This window comes from Alligator sinensis, unplaced genomic scaffold (assembly GCF_000455745.1).
Source record: "Alligator sinensis unplaced genomic scaffold, ASM45574v1 scaffold863_2, whole genome shotgun sequence".
Classification (NCBI taxonomy): domain Eukaryota; kingdom Metazoa; phylum Chordata; order Crocodylia; family Alligatoridae; genus Alligator; species Alligator sinensis.
Window position 1 is genome coordinate 718,026 of NW_005842780.1, and position 16,807 is coordinate 734,832.

The 16,807-nt window shown below is 41.9% G+C and overlaps 1 protein-coding gene across 4 annotated transcripts in view; it reads left to right on the forward strand.

The window, feature by feature from the left end:
* PASK (PAS domain containing serine/threonine kinase) overlaps window positions 1–16,304 on the forward strand; it is a 33,150-nt gene extending 16,846 nt beyond the window's left edge. For 3 of the 4 annotated variants that reach the window (XM_006034887.3, XM_006034886.3, XM_025216992.1), the window contains exons 10-18: window positions 93–1,372; window positions 2,138–2,319; window positions 4,709–4,876; window positions 5,532–5,657; window positions 8,628–8,762; window positions 9,730–9,929; window positions 12,094–12,227; window positions 13,609–13,755; window positions 14,324–16,304. In XM_006034887.3, the coding sequence (XP_006034949.1) occupies window positions 93–1,372; window positions 2,138–2,319; window positions 4,709–4,876; window positions 5,532–5,657; window positions 8,628–8,762; window positions 9,730–9,929; window positions 12,094–12,227; window positions 13,609–13,755; window positions 14,324–14,505 (2,554 nt within the window). In that variant the 3' untranslated portion in view covers window positions 14,506–16,304. The remainder of the gene's footprint in view (window positions 1–92; window positions 1,373–2,137; window positions 2,320–4,708; window positions 4,877–5,531; window positions 5,658–8,627; window positions 8,763–9,729; window positions 9,930–12,093; window positions 12,228–13,608; window positions 13,756–14,323) is intronic. The other variant, XM_025216993.1, reaches the window with a different exon arrangement.
* The last annotated feature ends 503 nt before the right edge of the window (window positions 16,305–16,807 follow it).

A 16,807-nucleotide genomic window follows, 5' to 3' on the forward strand; every position in this document is an offset into this window, starting at 1 on the left:
GAAAAGGTTAAATGGTTAGTGGAGGTCTGTGCATTGACCTTTCTTGTTCTTTTTGTGACTTTTACACAACCAGTACTTTTTTATCCCTGCAGTGTGAACTACATTGATGCTGATGGCTTGCCAGCCCATGACAAACTGTCTTTGCTTGACAGCCAATATGACAGAGTCTTCAGTGCAAACAAAACTGCAGAATTTAATAACTTGAACCAGATCCTTTCTGCAGCAGACTCTTCTAAACCATCTGTTTCAGAGCAATCTGTTATAGGTCCAGGCATACAAGTCCACTTGAGAGACGATGCATGTCTGGTACCACCTGAGACACTGAAGGTGAATGTCAATGGTGCCAGTAGCTTGTCTGGCTTGTTACAAGATGGGCATCCAGATCTGAACAGTGAACAGAGCTTTGTATCACCATGTGAAACTACAGAGTGTCAGCATTCTACTGAATCTCCAGGAATGGCTACTTCAGCTGCTGCTGCTTCAATTCCTGTTCCCTGCACTTTAAAAGACCATCTTGGAACCAATACCACTTTGATTGGACCTTCTGACATTACTTGTCTCTCCTTTGGGACACCAACATTGGATGAAACTTGGCTTGGAGCAAAAACTGACTGCAAACAAGACATGCAAGCCCGTGTGTCAAATACAAACTTAGAGTCTGTTTTTAAAAACTCCAGCTCTGAGTATGTTACAGTAGAAACCTGTATGCTGAATGCAACTTCATTCTTCCCACAAGGTGGAAAGAAGAATTCTTGTAATATGTGTTCAGGAAGTCTAACAGTTTGTGATGCCACTGTGTCAGCAGTTGCTACTAAGGACAAAGAAAATGAAGAACTGGCCACTGAACTGAATTGTGTTTGCTCTGGCCTCGGGGAACTAGATCTGAATATTAATGCAGGGCTGCCATCAGCCAATGGTTCAAGTGCTGCTTTGGATCTTGTGAAGAAAGCCTTGTCCTATGCAGTGGACTGTGGTTTAAATGTGAACAGCATCCATGCTCAGAAGAACAGTGCCTCTTCAAGTGAACAGGGAGAACAGCTGTTAAGTGGTGTTTCCTCCACTGGTGGCCAGTGTTGGCAGAACTCCAGTAGACATTTAGAAAATGCTCAGAAAGAATCCTTTAACGTCTCTACTACAGGGTCTGAAACCTCTGCAGAGAACATGAGGGAACATCTAAGCAGGAGCCCACTAAATGCTGATGTGAATTCCCGAGAAGAACATCCAATGTTAGGGCAGCAGAACTTAAAGACACAAGTAACGTCCACCCCCGTGAAACAAGAAGGCATGCTGTCCCCAGCAGCACCTCTCCTGACTGAGATCCTGGAAGGCAGCTATGCTGGGAACTGCTATCACAGGGATAGTTCTCGACTGAGTGAGTGAAAAAAATGAGACTTTGTTTGTCCTTTTGAAGCTCTTGACTGGGTATTTCTTTCCTTCGTGAAGCAATGCAGTGAGTTGTAGGTTAGAGGTTTAAAGTCAGGAGAAAGGAGACTGGCATTTCTTAGGGAAAAACATTATGCTGAGGGCCAGTCTTTTTTCATTTTCCACACAGCGTGAAATGCAAAAGTAAATAGCAAAGGATGAAAAGTAACCTATTCTAAAAATTAATTCTGTGTAAGAGTCTTAGATATTGTTCAAAACACACTTGAGACTCTTTGTCGTAATAGCCTTTTTAACTGAAAGCTGCTAAAACTGTGAATCTGCTGAAACAGATTTTGCTTGCTCCTTCAGCTCAATTCAGTAACCTCCTATGCATACTGTTTGTGGTTCAATGGCTCCCTCCATAGTTCCCCCTGTGACAGACCTTTACATCAACTTGCTACTTCTCACGCTGAAGTCACTTCTGTTCCCTGGTTGTTCTTAAAGATCTATAACAGCTTGACTAACAGTCACTTAAACTTCATTAGATGGCAAATTCCTTTTCATGTCAACAGGAATTAGTTTAGGAAGGAGTTTTGGAATTTGAGCATAAAGTGGAAAATCTTAATGGCTTCTAATCTTAAGTATCAGAGTAGCTGGCTGAATCCTTTCTGTGTACTAGTTAACTCTCTTTCTGTTTGTGGGGGTGTCTTATTCTGATGTAACACTGTTCTAACTGGGTCTGAATGCTTGTCTGATGGGACCTGTGTTTCTGAAGGCATACTCTTTGAAGTGAAGCGTGTGGAACTGCAGGACCCTGCTACACTCATTTGCGTCTGGGTGGTGAAAGACCTCCTTCAGAGCCAAAAAGAAGCAGCGGCAAAGACTCAGCTTTTGCTCTCCAGTCTAACCAGTTCTGCCCAGTCTGTAGCAGATCTGTCTGCATTCAGTCTGGGAGAAGTGAGTAACTCTATCACCTAATGATTGAAAGTCTCTCTCTTCTTTCTGCATCCTCCCCAAGCTGAAGCTGAAATGAAAATATGCTTTGTAGTGGCTTTTTAAGTTGGGGAAAATATTGTTACTGTTTTGACCCATGATACGTATTGTAGAAATGAAGGACATTTTGTTAACATAACAAACCTTCCTTTTTCTTTTCTTTTCTTTTCTTTTTTTTTTTTTTTTAAACAACTTTCTATTCTGCAAGTTTTTTGGAGAGCTTAGATGTTTTGGACTGTCTTCAATATTCAGACAAGATAAACTGGTTTAGTTCAGTGTAGTATTTTAAGTCCAGAGTAGAGGTTTGAACCAATCTAACAAGACCAGTTTTCAAATCAGCTTAGTTACACTGGCACATTTCATCCAAAGCTTTATATCGGGTGTACTGCATGGCCATGTACAAAGATTTGCATGACTTTCCCTAGCCTTATTAATGGAGCCTTTCTTCCTCCCTCCCCATCACCTCGTCTCTCTTAGTACTGATTTATGAAAGTGCTAAGTTTTAAAAAAAGGAAATACTTGGCTAAAGAAATATTAGCAAACTGACGTATCTCAAGGTAATATGCCGTTGGTTCAGGCTGCCAGTAATGGGCCTTCAGCACAATATATGGAGGATTATCAAGGACATGATAATGCATGCATGGAACAGAGTGGAACCTAACACAGCATTTCTTAGGACTGTTTTTTAGTTTACTAGAACATAGCTTGTTCTATTAATAGTAAATTGCAAATCTGACATGCTCTAACCAGTGTAATTCCTCTAATGGGAAAATAGCATTATTCTAATCTGATAAAAACAGACATCAGTGACTTTTCTAGATCCAATAAATGGTGATTCCCCAAGGTTACCTTTTTTAAACTTGGATTTTGTAAAGATTATGATATGGTTATCCTAGGGTTTTAGGAATATAAACGCAGGGGTGCATCTTCACAAACGTGCACATGCTGTTTGTAGTGCCTCAAAGCCATTTGAGGTGCTGCAAACCGCATGTGGTGCTTCTAATTTGCAGCATGGTGTTTTTGGTGGGGGGGTGTTTTGTTTTGTTTTCTGACACCAGGAGATTCTAGTGTCAAAAAACAAAATGCTACTAAGAAAAAGTGGCGTAGCACATGTGGCAGCAGCACACATTGCCAGAAACTGGAGCCTGGCTAATCAGACCCATAGTCTGGCTGCCAGCCAGGCTCCAAGCAGCCAGCTCAGCACTGCCACTGTCCTGGCCCAGGACCCCAGGTAAGGCTGCCAGGGTCAGCACAGGTGCTGGCCCCAGCCTCCCCTACCCTGCCCAGGTCCCTCTGCTGCGCATTGGAGTGTGTGCAGGGGGGGTGCTGCTGCTATTTGTCCCAGGGGAAACGCGTGCCCCTGACCACGTATGCTTATGGGGACATACCCTAGGGGTTTTTTTAAGTTTCAACAGTTACAAATGTCACTCCTCAGTACAGAGAAGCACGATGGTGTGTTTTGTATATGCTTAACAGAAACTTTCCTAGATAGGTCAATGTAAAGCAGCATACAATGGTTTAAAAAAAAATAGGTTTCTTTGAGTGTGTTTAAACAAAGTATGAAATAGGGTGAATACACAGTTAAATGTGTATGCTCTCTCTCTCTCTCTCTCTCTCTCTTCCCCTGCCAAAACAATATACAGTACCGTGGGATTTAAACCCTAATCCAATTAAAGTGGATTTTTTTAATTATAAAAAGAACAAAAGAGAATGGGCTTGACTGAAGTATTCCAAATTCCAGAATATATCCAAAAGAACCTCTTCAGTCACTCTGTAATGATTACTAAATGAAAGGTGGCACAGAATAGTTTATTAAACTAATGGGCATTACATTTAGAACCAGTAAAAAAATACTTTCACACTTCAACGTGGCATGCACAGCTGTGGAATTCTATGCTATATTTTAGGTCAACGAAACAAATTATCCTGACTGGGTTTTAAAACCTCCATGGTTCTGACTGTTGAGAACATCTACAGCTGAACAAGTTAAAATGTTGAAGTGATCCAGTTCCTTGTTCAGATGATAATGTGGCCATCTATCTTGTGGTGGTAATTTAAGGTGATTTTCCTTACCTGTAGAAATTTGCATAATTATCAAAGTGCATTTTCTTCTGTTTCTCTTCCATTCTCTGGATTCTCCAGTCTAGAAAACTGTGGGAGTTGAGCTGCTGAACTAAAGGAAAAAACTTTTAGTCCAGTTCCTATAATATGTGTACGTCTTTTTATCAGAGTTAAACTGGCAATCTTCCCTGTAGTTGTGAAAACGAACCTTCCATTTAAATAGCTTTTTCTTCATTTTTATAAACGTTTTATTCATTTGCTCATTCACTTTTTTCTATACTTCCTATTTCAGGTGATCAGAACAACACCATTGTTTGAGAACTCCCGAAGAGCTGAAGAGCTGGAAAGACTGAGGGCTTGCGAGGGAGAGTATGCAAAAAAATATGATACAGTTAGTCTCATTGGCAAAGGAGCTTTTGGCTTTGTCTGGACTGCGAGGTGCAAGAATAAGGATGAGGAGGTGAAGGAGAAATATTTATTTATGTAATACAATTATTGAAAGAGCCAGGGTATCGTGGAACAGAATACCAACCCCAAGCTACCAAAACCCTTTGCCACTGGCAGTCTAGACAGGAAGGGATTCAGATTGATTAGTATGTCCTTGTCAAATAGGGTATGGGCAAATAGGCTGCTAACCATTTTGAGTCTAATTCAGTTAATTGAAAGTCTGAGAGAATTGTGGCCTGGATCTCAACAAATACCCTGGAGTTAGCTCCTCAAGAAGTATAGAGAGAGAGAGAGAGGCAAACTGCATATGAGGCCCTGATCCTTCAGTGACCTAAGTGTGTGCTTAGCTTTACAATTCAACTCCCATAGCTTCAATGGGAGTGCCCTAGTTTTGATTGATAAGAGAAGTAGAACTAAGTTCAGAGAACCATTTGAAAGCAAGTGGTGATGTATGTGTTAAGAACAGTGGGTAGCACATACTGGATTACTTCTAGAATCCAAATGTTGGTGCATTAAGAAAGGATTTGCAGTTAATGCAGATGTGAAAGTCACCAGCATTTTTGTCATTAACTTTCTGAATTACTGGGTACCCTTTGCAAAACAGCCTGTTGGAGAACTTAAGAAGGTTGTAATCATTTTAGTCCACTTGTATTTTATTATATGTACAGGTTGTTGTGAAGTTCATTTGGAAAGAGAAGGTGTTGGAAGACTGCTGGGTAGAAGATCCTGAGCTGGGGAAAGTTACTCAGGAGATTGCAGTCCTAAAAAGGCTGCAGCACCCCAACATTATTAAGGTACATAACATATTAAGAGCTCCCAGCTTTTAAGGTTCAAATTGCCTTCAGTTTTTTCCTGTCTTTCAAACTAATCTTGGATCAGGAAGCAGTTTTCCATGGATAGAACTCCTTGTCCTTTAGCTTTTTAAGTAGCAATCATAACGAATATTCATATTTTTGCATATGCTTAATATGATTTTACTAAATTAATTCTGAGATTTAAAACAAACTGACCAAAACACTTTCTGATCACAGTAAAACAGCCTTAGGGTCTTTAACAGACTGGTTAGACTTGCCTAATTTAAGAAGCTTGCCCTCTGGCTAGTCGGCTCTCAAACGTTTGGTAATGTTTGCTATGGTTAATGATCTTTATGCAAATCTGATCATGCAGATATTAAGACTGATTACTATGTGTTATTCAGCATGGGGAGTATTGTGAGTGTTCCACAAAATGAGGGGTACCTGCGTTCATGCCATACGGGAGTTCTCTGGTTCAGTTTGTGTCCAGATTTCTTTCTAGGACACATTGCTTTGATGGCAGGAAACAGACTTTTTACAGTTGAAAATGGTAGTGTTGGAGTGAGGTTGCAGTCATGATGGTCTAGGGATTATAGTTACAGTTCTTCAACAGCAGACCTGTTGAAGAATGTCTTGCATTCAAAAACTTGTCTGACTTCATCCCAGCCATGCAGTTGATCCAATAAAATCTATCACCCACAAAAAATCCTTGCCTTTCAGTTAAGAGTGGCTTTTAAATTTTGCATGACTGTCACGGTGTTCATCTGACTCATTCTGGTTAGCTAGTATTTTCTTTAAATAGAAGATGAGTTCTTTTATGGGATTTTTAATTGAAAGAAAACTTCTGAAGTTTATAGAAAGGTCTGAGTAGATAATGATTGTCTGTTACTCTCCCTGTCTCAGAGTTGATCCTTGAGAAATTAACCTACTGTTTAGATTTCTGGGGATATGTAGAAAAAGATGGGTAATTCACACAAGATATGAAGGACCTGTTTTATTGACATTTGCTCTCATCAGGGGCTCAAACTGATCACCATGAAACTGGTGAAGCCTTCTTTTGAACATCTTGCATACCTGTTACTTTGATGTTCTTAGTGGACTTATTTCTGGATGCAGTGAGCTGATAACATAAAGGAGCTTAAACCAGAGCTTGATGTTCACTTTATAAATTCTTGAACTAAAGGGAAGTAGAACTCCACACTGGGCACTGAAAATACTGACAGGCTCTATCTTTTTCTTTATTCAGAAAGTGTTACAAAGCTGAAATATCCATCCTTTTTTTTATTCTGGTACAGTGACTATTCTAATGTCAATGTATGTGTTGAAGGCCATTTTGGGGTGGGTTAGGAGTGCAGTGTTGGCAGACCAGTTTAGTTGACTTGTAGAAAGCATGTTGTTGCCTTGGCTCATTGTTCTAATCCAGGGGTAGGCAATGTTTTTTGGCCAGAGTGCCAAAAAACACCACAATGCCTACATTGGAAGGTGCCAGAGGGCAAGCAGGCCAGAAAAACAAAATGAGGGCAAGGGGTACATGGGAGGATGCCCTGCTTGTGCCCCTGTCCCCCCAGCCCTGCTGCCCCTTGCCCCCTGCCTCCTCTGGAGCCCGGCGCAGCTGTTTGTAGCCAGCCTGGGCTCTGGGCAGCTGCAGCAAGCAGCGGGCAGGCTGCAAAGAGCAGCCCTGGTCTCCACAGCTCCAGCATCAGCTCCATGCTGGCGGCGACTGCGCGCGCACCTCCAGAGCCCAGTCACCAGCTCTATGCTGGGAGCAGGGGAGAGATTGAGATTGCTCTGCCTCAGGCCCCTCCCCCACCGCCTGCTTCAAGGTGCGCGTGCACGCACCGGTACGGAGCTGATGCCTGGGCTCCAGAGCTCGGTGCAGCTGTTTGCAGCCTGCAGCCAGCCCTGACTCTGGGATGTAGGCAGCTGGGATGCTGCAAGCCCTGCTGGGAGCAGCCCAGGCTCTGTTGCTGGTAGCAGCTACCCAGAGCTGGGGCTGGCTGTGGTGTGCCGAGCAAAATGGACTTGTGTGCCATGCTCGGCATGCGTGCCGGTGTTTCTAACCCCTGTTCTAATCTAACCTAAGTCCAGGTTTAACCCCTTGGTTGTTAGTATGTCACAAATAATAGTGCCTGGTTCCCTGTAAGAGTTGTTAAGTGTCTCTAATTGCTTATGTTTTTGTTTAAATAATTTGCCGAGCAGCTGTATTTGGAGCACAGATAGCTGCTTGAAAAATGCATGTAGTGGCTTCCCCTGTATGACAGCCAGCAGCTGATTGATCTCTGCCTGCAAGAATAGGAATATCACATCATACCTTGCTTCCTGAAGAAGAAAGGAAATTGGCTGTAACGCTTTCCTTCAGAAAGCATGTTGTGGCATGTTATCACTTGTCTAGTGACTGTTGCCCCAGACATATGTTGGGAGCACAGATATGAAAGTGGATCTGAGAGAGGTTTATATTTTCAGCACCAAAATAGTGGATTTTTTAAATTAACAATTCACATTTTCGCGTGGCATGGGAATGGCTTAATATTTATTGTTCTCAGGAGTAATTTACTTGTTTAGATTTCTGTCCTTCACTTTTTCAACTGAAGCAAAATCTTCCCTTTGAAACAAAGATATTAGTATATGTTAAAATGAGTCATTTAGTTTTAGTTCTTTAAAAATTATAATTAGAACAGGATTCGAAAATGTTTTTGGGCCAAGTGCCAAAAACACCCACAACCTTGACTTGTAATATGTTGGTGTGCCGGGGGTGGACGGCGGGGTAGCATCGAGGGGCCTGATCGTTCTGGGGGCAGTGCCCTGGCCCATTCCCTTCTGTTTGCCTTGAGATACGCACGACAAACAAAATGTCTTTGCATGCCACACTCTCGCGCCCGGGTCAGTGGTTCCCTACCCTTGACTTAGAGGTTACTATTTGTAAACTGGTTTGAGGACCAAAGCATTCTATGGGGTGCCTTTTGTTTATAGGTGCTGGATGTCTTAGAAAATGGATCTTTTTTCCAATTAGTGATGGAGAAACATGGATCAGGTCTGGATCTCTTTACATTCATTGACAATCAACCGAACTTGGATGAGCCCTTGGTCAGTTATATATTCAGACAGGTGAGACCTGTTTTGAAATAAAGCATATCTCTATATGACAGGGAAACCTGGCTAACACAGGAGTTCTATTTCATTTGTAAGGACTAATCTGTATGCTTTGCTATACTTCTGTGATGGTGCTCAACACTGTTTGGATATTTTGAAGTGCTGATTTCTAGTGGTGTGAAATACTAACTTTTTAAAAGTCCACTGTCTGATTTGGGGTGGCAGGAGGGGAACTTCTTTTTTTGAAGAAAAAAAAAGAGTTAGATTTTGCTGAAGCCTCATTAAAAGTTTATGCTTTTCTGTCAGCAGTAAGTATAAGTGTAATGACCAGGAGCACTCTCCCCTGCTTACCTGCTTTTCCTGCTTGATTGGATTATGGTAGCACAAAATTAATGTTCAGCACTAGACTTGGTGATCAAACTGAGAGACAATTATGGAACTGTGGAATCAATCATGCAGAAGGTGACTTCATATTCAGGAGTGAAAACATCTTATATAAAATCTCATTGTGTTGTCTTAATTGTATATATGTTTATTTTTTATGTTTATACATGAAAAATATTTCTAAAATTCCTTGTTGGCCTGTAATGATGGGAAAAGTGCTATTGGAAAAATAAGTGACTCTCTGGTCAAAGTTTAGATTAGGGAAAAAAAGACTAGAAAGTGACAGCAATTGCAGGCATTCTGAACCCCAGGTAAACAGCACAACATGGCTACAGTGCATTGTAATTATGCCTGATGTTTTTGGAGGGAGAAATCTTAATTTGCATCCACATATCTTTGCAGAGGGCTTTCTAATTCCAGTGATAAAATACTAGGACAGCCATTTCTGGTTTGATATAGTTCCCTATCTTATGGACTGTCTATTAAAGTAAAAAACTGAGAAAAAAATATGCCTAAAAAAATTCTGATGTGCTGTGTATTTTTCTGGATGAGCCCTTTGCTTAGGTGTATGATGACCTCTATTCCTCTTTTGCTTCAGCTGGTGTCAGCTGTGGGTTATCTCCACTGCAGAAATATCATCCACAGGGATATCAAAGATGAGAACGTAATCATTGCAGAAGACTTCTCGATCAAACTGATTGACTTTGGCTCAGCTGCTTATCTGGAACCTGGCAAACTCTTCTACACGTTCTGTGGAACAATTGAGTACTGCTCACCAGAAGTGCTTTCTGGCAATCCGTATGTAATAAACCTGAGCAAAATACTTGTTTTCCATGTCAGCTATGCACTGAAGACAGAGGAAAATGAGTGGGTGAGATCACAGCTCTCCTTCTCGTAGTACAAGGAAGGAAACAGCCAGATTTCTTTTGATTCTTGTGATCCATCAAAGAAAGGGGTTGTCTCAAATCAACAAAAATGTCAGGAAGACTCTGGAACAGATGCTATGGCTGAAACTACTTCTAAGGGCTTCTCTATATACAGATATTTCTGATTTTTGACACTGCTGTAGACTCTCTTGACCTGCAGTCAGAGTCTACACATGGTGTTAATTGGGGATAATGCATATAGACTGGCCTTAGTTCTCATTGGGAACCTCCGTTTGGTTTCCTTGTCATCTCCCACTCTCATCTCTGCTCCCCTCTTCCTGCTTGCTTCCCTGTACATCTGTTTCTTGCTCAGCATATGTTTCTCCATAGTCCTCCTGCTGCATGCACCTTCTTGGTGCTTCAGGTACTACTGACCTGTATGTGTTGCCCAGGCATCAATTTTTTTCTCCTCCTTTTTTGAATGTACCTTTCCAACTGGAGGCTGCTGGTTTCAGAACCATTTGTAGGTCCAGTCTTTGAAGGAGGCTTTTCTTTCCACCTCCTGACAAGCAAGGATTGCTGGTAGAGACTAGTAGCTTTTTCTTCTTATTTCCAGCTGTTTACATGGGATTCCAGGTAGTTTTTAATAATGAATAACCTTTACTTGTATAGCAGCTGGAAGAGAGGGGATGAACCATTATTTTCTTCAGGCCACCAGCAAGTGATATAGACCTTGGAACACCTATTCAGCCACCTAACCTGTGCAGGCTTTGGGGCCTGTAGATCTGCAAAATGGCACTTCTAGCTCTGCATGATGCATGCTACCATCATTCTAGCTGTATTAAATGATGGCATTCTGCTGACAGAGGATGTGTTAGAATTATGTGCAGGGATGGCCCCCTCTGAACTAACTGTGTCTTGGAACTTTGGCCAGCAATTTTGGCCTGGGGTGAAGAAGGAGGAAATAGTCTTGTCCTTTGACTACCGGGTACTTGTTGCAGATATATGTACTTGCTCTTAGTGAATGAGGCTTAGGCCTCCTTTATACATTGTGTTTATGCTGTGATTTAATGTGTTAATTGCAGCATAAATGGCAAGGGATGTACCTGTGTACCCAATTTAAGGTGCCAAAAATGGCAAACCAGCCATAAAAATGTTCCACTTTTTATGCCTGGTTTGTATGATGCTTTAAATTGAATGTGTAACAGGGCTGGGGCTCACAATCAGCTGATTGTTGGCCCTGACTCCAATCTCACAGGCACCCAGCTTTCAGTTTGGTAGTGCAGTGGGGCACTTAGTATTATGATTCCAGGCTGCTCCTACACTGGCAAGTAGAAGTAGCATGATTGGGATCTGATCCCTGATCACAAAATCTTGCCTCCTGCCATGTGCATGTGTCATGGCAGGAGGCACCATTGTTGGGATTGGGGATCAGACAGATCTCATGGTGTCTTTAAATGGACATGTGCCAGAGGCCTTAGTGTCACATTGTACACAGTGAATAGGTGAAATGAACTGGCTGTTCCCTTAAAGTGTCTGTTAATTTGAGTCACATAACTGCTTTGCAGTACTGCATAATTTATCAGTTTCTATTTAGGAGAGGTTCACAGCTAATAGAGCAGGAAGTCCTGCAGGTGAGACTGAGATCTGGAACTGTGCAAGGGAGACTTGAGTGGTAACTGTCAGTGACAAACACTGACTTCACTTTTGCTAGCCAAAATGCTCTCCAGACTGGCTGCAAAACTTGTAAAGAGGAAAAGGTGGGAGGGAAAAGTGAGAGTCTATGTGCATGGCTGTTATGATGAAGGCAATATGGGTTCCCTAACAGAGTATGCATACATCTTTGTCTGCTTAAGCCAGTGGTGCTTAACCTTTTTCCCTGGTGGACCAAATGGACAGCGTTTGGTCTGATTGAGGCTAAATGGTGGTTCCAATCCAGTGCCTGGGGCCAGCATGGCAAGCACCATCTGACCATGCATAGTTGGGGCAGCCCAGCCTGAGCCCTGCCCATCAGTAATGGGGAGGGGGAAGGGGGCTTCATCCAGCCCCATGGTGGGGAGGGAGGGATGTAACCTGGCTTGTATTCCTCTTTGTAGTTACGAGGGACCAGAGTTGGAGATGTGGTCGCTTGGAGTCACCCTTTACACGCTAGTGTTTGGAGAGAATCCCTTCTGTGAATTGGAGGAGACCATGGAGGCTGTATTAAATCCTCCTTGCCCTGTATCGGAAGGTTAGTTTTGCACTGATCTCCGGAGATCTGAAGAAAGTGCACAGTGTATCTTAATTTCTTCACGTGTCCTCTGTTTTTGAGAGCGCTCCCTTCTGTTTTTTCTTGTGTGCTTTCAGTTTGAAAGTCAGTTGTCATCTGGCTTTGACTTCTAAATTGGCATCTCCCCTTGCTTTGATTAATGAATGTTCTTTCACATTTTACACCTATAGAAGCATCTCTTTGCTTATGTGCATTAGCAACATTTCAAACTTGGAGCTTCATTTGGAGGAGCTTACAGATTAATTTAAAAAAAAGAGTTGGCTAGACAAATAATTTTTGGTGGGGAAGATCAGTCTGTTGGATAAAGTTAAGGCCCTTAGCAACCACTCGCATGGCTCAAATGAAGGTCTTGCTCTGTTTGAACCACTGTCAGCCAATACATCTTGATGTGTAAGGTGTCTTCCTATTAATGTCCTTACCTCTATGGGCCCACTTTGGAATGTGGTGACAGCTTGCTTGTTTGTGTTTGTGGTTTCAGAATTAATTTCATGACCTGGACTAAAAGGAAAATATGGTTGTCCTTGCTTCCTTATAGAAAATAACAAGCAAGTGGTGGGCTGATGAGTCTTTCATCAGCAAGTTCTCTGTAGGTGGTCTTAGAAGAATTTATTATTCATACAAAGTGTCTGTATAACACTGCAGGAATTTGCTGGTGCTTTTCCTGAGCTGTAAGTATATTGCCAAGCCAAAAATGTGAACCAAAGCTGGTGCTTATTTAGGAATGTGTAGGAAGGAAGCAATCTGAAAGTAAGTGACTTGGGCAGCTAGTGGGCACAAGGAAAGTTAATAAAAATAACATGCTCAAAAGATCTGCTGTGTGTATGTGGGTGGCTTGTTTTTGTCTCTTGCACCAGTATCTTACCTGTTTGTTGGTTTGCTCTTTGTACAATCTGGAAGCCTTAATTTACTGGAGGACAACCTTTTAGGCAGGCATGCCACAATTAGCTCTGCATCTTCTCTGAGTGCCACTCCAATCCCTTTCCCCTGCCCGATATGCTGCTCTGCTTCCTGCCCGATCTGCTGCTGTGCTGCCTGCCGCTTGCCACACTTGCAAAGGCTGTCCGTATCACTTGTGGCACTCATGCTACAGGTTGGCCACTCCTACCTTAAATCATTCTTACCACCAAGCAAATAATGAATGAAAAAACACTGAAATAACTGGAAATAAGAGTGTAGAGGGCGTGGGGGCTGGTGACGGTAAGAAGGATCTGTGATTAGAAGCTGAATGGGCTGGGGGGGTATAGAACACAAACTGGTTTAGCCAGCATGCACTATTGTGTTGTTACCAGCAGCTTCATTCCTTGTTGTCCATGGTAGTTTTTTCTTTTTTTCTACATCACAGATCTGATAAATCTGATCTCTGGACTCTTACATCCTGTTTTGGAACAGCGCACAACTCTTGAAAAACTGATAGAGGATCCTTGGTTGAAGCAGCCTGTAAACTTGGCTAATTACACCTGGGAAGAGGTATATGTCTTTAGTAAGCCAGGTAAGAAGTCGCGCTGAAAGGGACTGCCCCATCCCACCACTCCAAGTACTACTTCTAAAAAGTAAGATTTAAAAGAAGCAGCAGGTATGATTAGCAGGTTATAGCTGTTAGACACATGACTTGGCAGATCATAACAATGCATAAACTGTCTGTATTACCACTATGACTGGCAAATGTAGCTGCTGTTGAGGTGTGTGGTTTTAGCACAAGTTGAACTGTCAGTAAAATCCCGAATGACAAAGACTCTGAATAAGATTGTTTCCCTAGTGGACTCCTGACTGGCTGGTAGAGAGAGAGAGACAGGGGAGTAGTGTAGCGGGGAAGTTTTTACATAAGTAGAATTCTAGTAGGCATGCATACATCTCAGGTAATTTGATCAATGTTCAAACTGCACCAGCTGATATTACTTTATTATGCTAGACCCTTAGCCTATACAGAGGTTTGTTATGCCTGTGTAGGCTCATTTTCTAGAACGTAAGCCCACTGCATTTTGAGGCACATGCTGGTGGGGAAAAAAGTGTTCATAACTTGTCCCTCAATCCTGTTCCATTCTTGCTTTCTTCCATAGAAAGCAGCAATGTCAGAAATGGTTCTTCTGAGCACAGTCACAGAGATGGCCCAACAGCTCCTCGTCTGGGGAGTGAGCAGAATTTGAGTGGTTGTGAAAATGAACTCTCAGATCTCCAGCTGGAAGGAACATTCACTACTCTGGAGCAAGAGCTGTTTATCTCTCTTCAGTGTTGGGACTAGTGCATTGAGGATACCACAAAATCTGCTCTTTGCAGTGGAAATCTCCCTACTCTCTTCCCAGTAAGCTGATGGAAGCGTCATTTTAAAGCACTTAGTGATAGAGGTTTATTATCTCCTGGCCAGTGAAAAATATTTTTAATGTTATAACATTGATTCCATGGATTTACTGTCATAGTGCCCTAGAAGGTCAAACAGTCTCACCCTAAAAGTCAGTTTTAAGATAGTCTCCTCTCTTGGTAGCTTTATCCATTCCTTGAAACCATCAGCACTTCCTATGAGAAGGTACAGTCTGGCCAGTTCGCCTGCAAGGAGTAAATACTATCCATGAAGCTAATTCAACTACATGTTTATCAGATAGTCCTCACTGGCCTTAGTATTTGTCTTAGACAGGGCAGTTGATGGCTTTAATTCCTAATACAAAGATAAAACCTATGGCAGTAGACTCTCATGTGCATGCTCCAAGGCATACTGTTTCTGGCATGGGCCAGACCTCCCCTGCTTAGAAACAACTAGATAGGAATGTTGAGTTTGGAGGCAGAATCATCTGCAGCATAAGCTACTTCAGAACATGCACTGTTAGGAACTGGGACTGACTGAAATCCTATTAAGATGAAATAACCTTGGCACATGGGAGGCTCAAGAGCCTTTTTTTTTTGGTTGTTTAACTGGTCTGAGGCTCTCTGTGAATAGAGAGAACTTGTGCTTCTGTATGAGTCTTGATTAGTTGTTGGTCCCAATATCTTTAATGGTACTGGGAAGCTAAGAGCTGTTTTCTTAAAGTGATTGGTTTCTGACAGAACTAGTAATGAAAGAAGCCTACAGAAAAAGCCCTGGTGGAATCTGTTGATTTCCTTTTGTTTCTTAGTTCAAAAGTACTTTGTGTGGATTCTGTTGCATTTCTGTTTTGTGGAAATGCTGGAAGATCCTTAGTGTGTTAGAGTTACTTATGCAAAAAAGATGGAGATGTTGGCAAACCTATACACTTACATTGGCTCATGATTTTTTATTTTATCTCCAGGATTTCAGAAATGCATGTTTTGCTTTTTCAGGTGATCCTTGCTACAGTACAGCCTAGATTCAGTATGTTCTGTAATTCTTTGTAAATAAGGTGGTAGACACATCTTCAGAAAAAGGCTCGTATGTGTTGATATGGGTATAGATAGCTACTTGGGACACTAGGACCTCAGTAATACATTTTTCTTGGTTTAATCCTGTAATAATTAATATATATATAAGTCCATGGAAGCTACCACTCTTGTGTGGAGCAACTTTCTCAATTCTGTCTGTGCTGTTTGGGTTCAGCCCCTTATGTATCCTCAAAGGAACTGTCAGTCTGCAGGGAATACTTTGAAGATTTGCTTTAGCGTGATGTGCATGCATGTTGAGGAGATGCGGAAACTGGAAATACAAGCCAGGGCTGTAATGGGACTTCGCCATCTAACTCCTTGCAGAATAAGCACTGTTGCAGTTTTGTGTGAGCGCTGGCTTGCTAAGAGTACTAACAAAAACTGTCCTCATAGAAGCCTGGTGCTTCAGGGGATTGGTATAAGAAGTATGAAGGGTTATGGTGTGTGCAGTTGGGCTTGGATCATCTTTTTGCAGGGTGTCTTTGCTGCAAATGCACCTAACATGTTTCTTGAGGAAAACTCTATACCAATGTGTGTTTTGTAATTGTATTATATAGTTCATAGTTTAAAACTCAGAGTGAAGGATTTCTAATGCGCGTTCAAATTTTTGCAATGCAGAGTATATTTTTATTTGTTTTTTTTAATCCAACTAGTGCTGTAAAGGTGAACAGAATAAACATTTTAGTTTCTAAAGTGTTGTCTTGCTGACTGCTTTTTTCATTTTATTCACTCCTTTTCTTAAACATTTTTGTTTCCTTCTCCATTTCTAAAAAAATGATCTTCATTATTGTTGCTGCTGCTGCTATTACGGAAAAGTAGAAGCCAGAAGGTGCAGCTAGGGACATGGGGAGGGGAAAGAGAGGGGGCAGAAGAAGTTTGTGCGAGTCTGGAAAGCTTTTGCAGCCTGGCGGAAGGCATGGCTTGCTTTTAAAGCCCAGAGACGGGTACTGTTTGTTCTGTAAGTCTGGGGAAATAACTGCTTTTCTGTTGATTTTCTGCAGAGGACTTTGAATAAAAGACCTAGACTGAACTGAAAAGAAGTTTAACTATAAGTCCAGCAAGAGTAGCTGGTTGTAAGCCTTACCAGTTCACAGTTGTTTCTTTCCTTTTTTGTCATGCTATGCTCCCACTGTCATCCAGGAATTCAGGATAATTCCTTAAACTTGAAGGGCTGG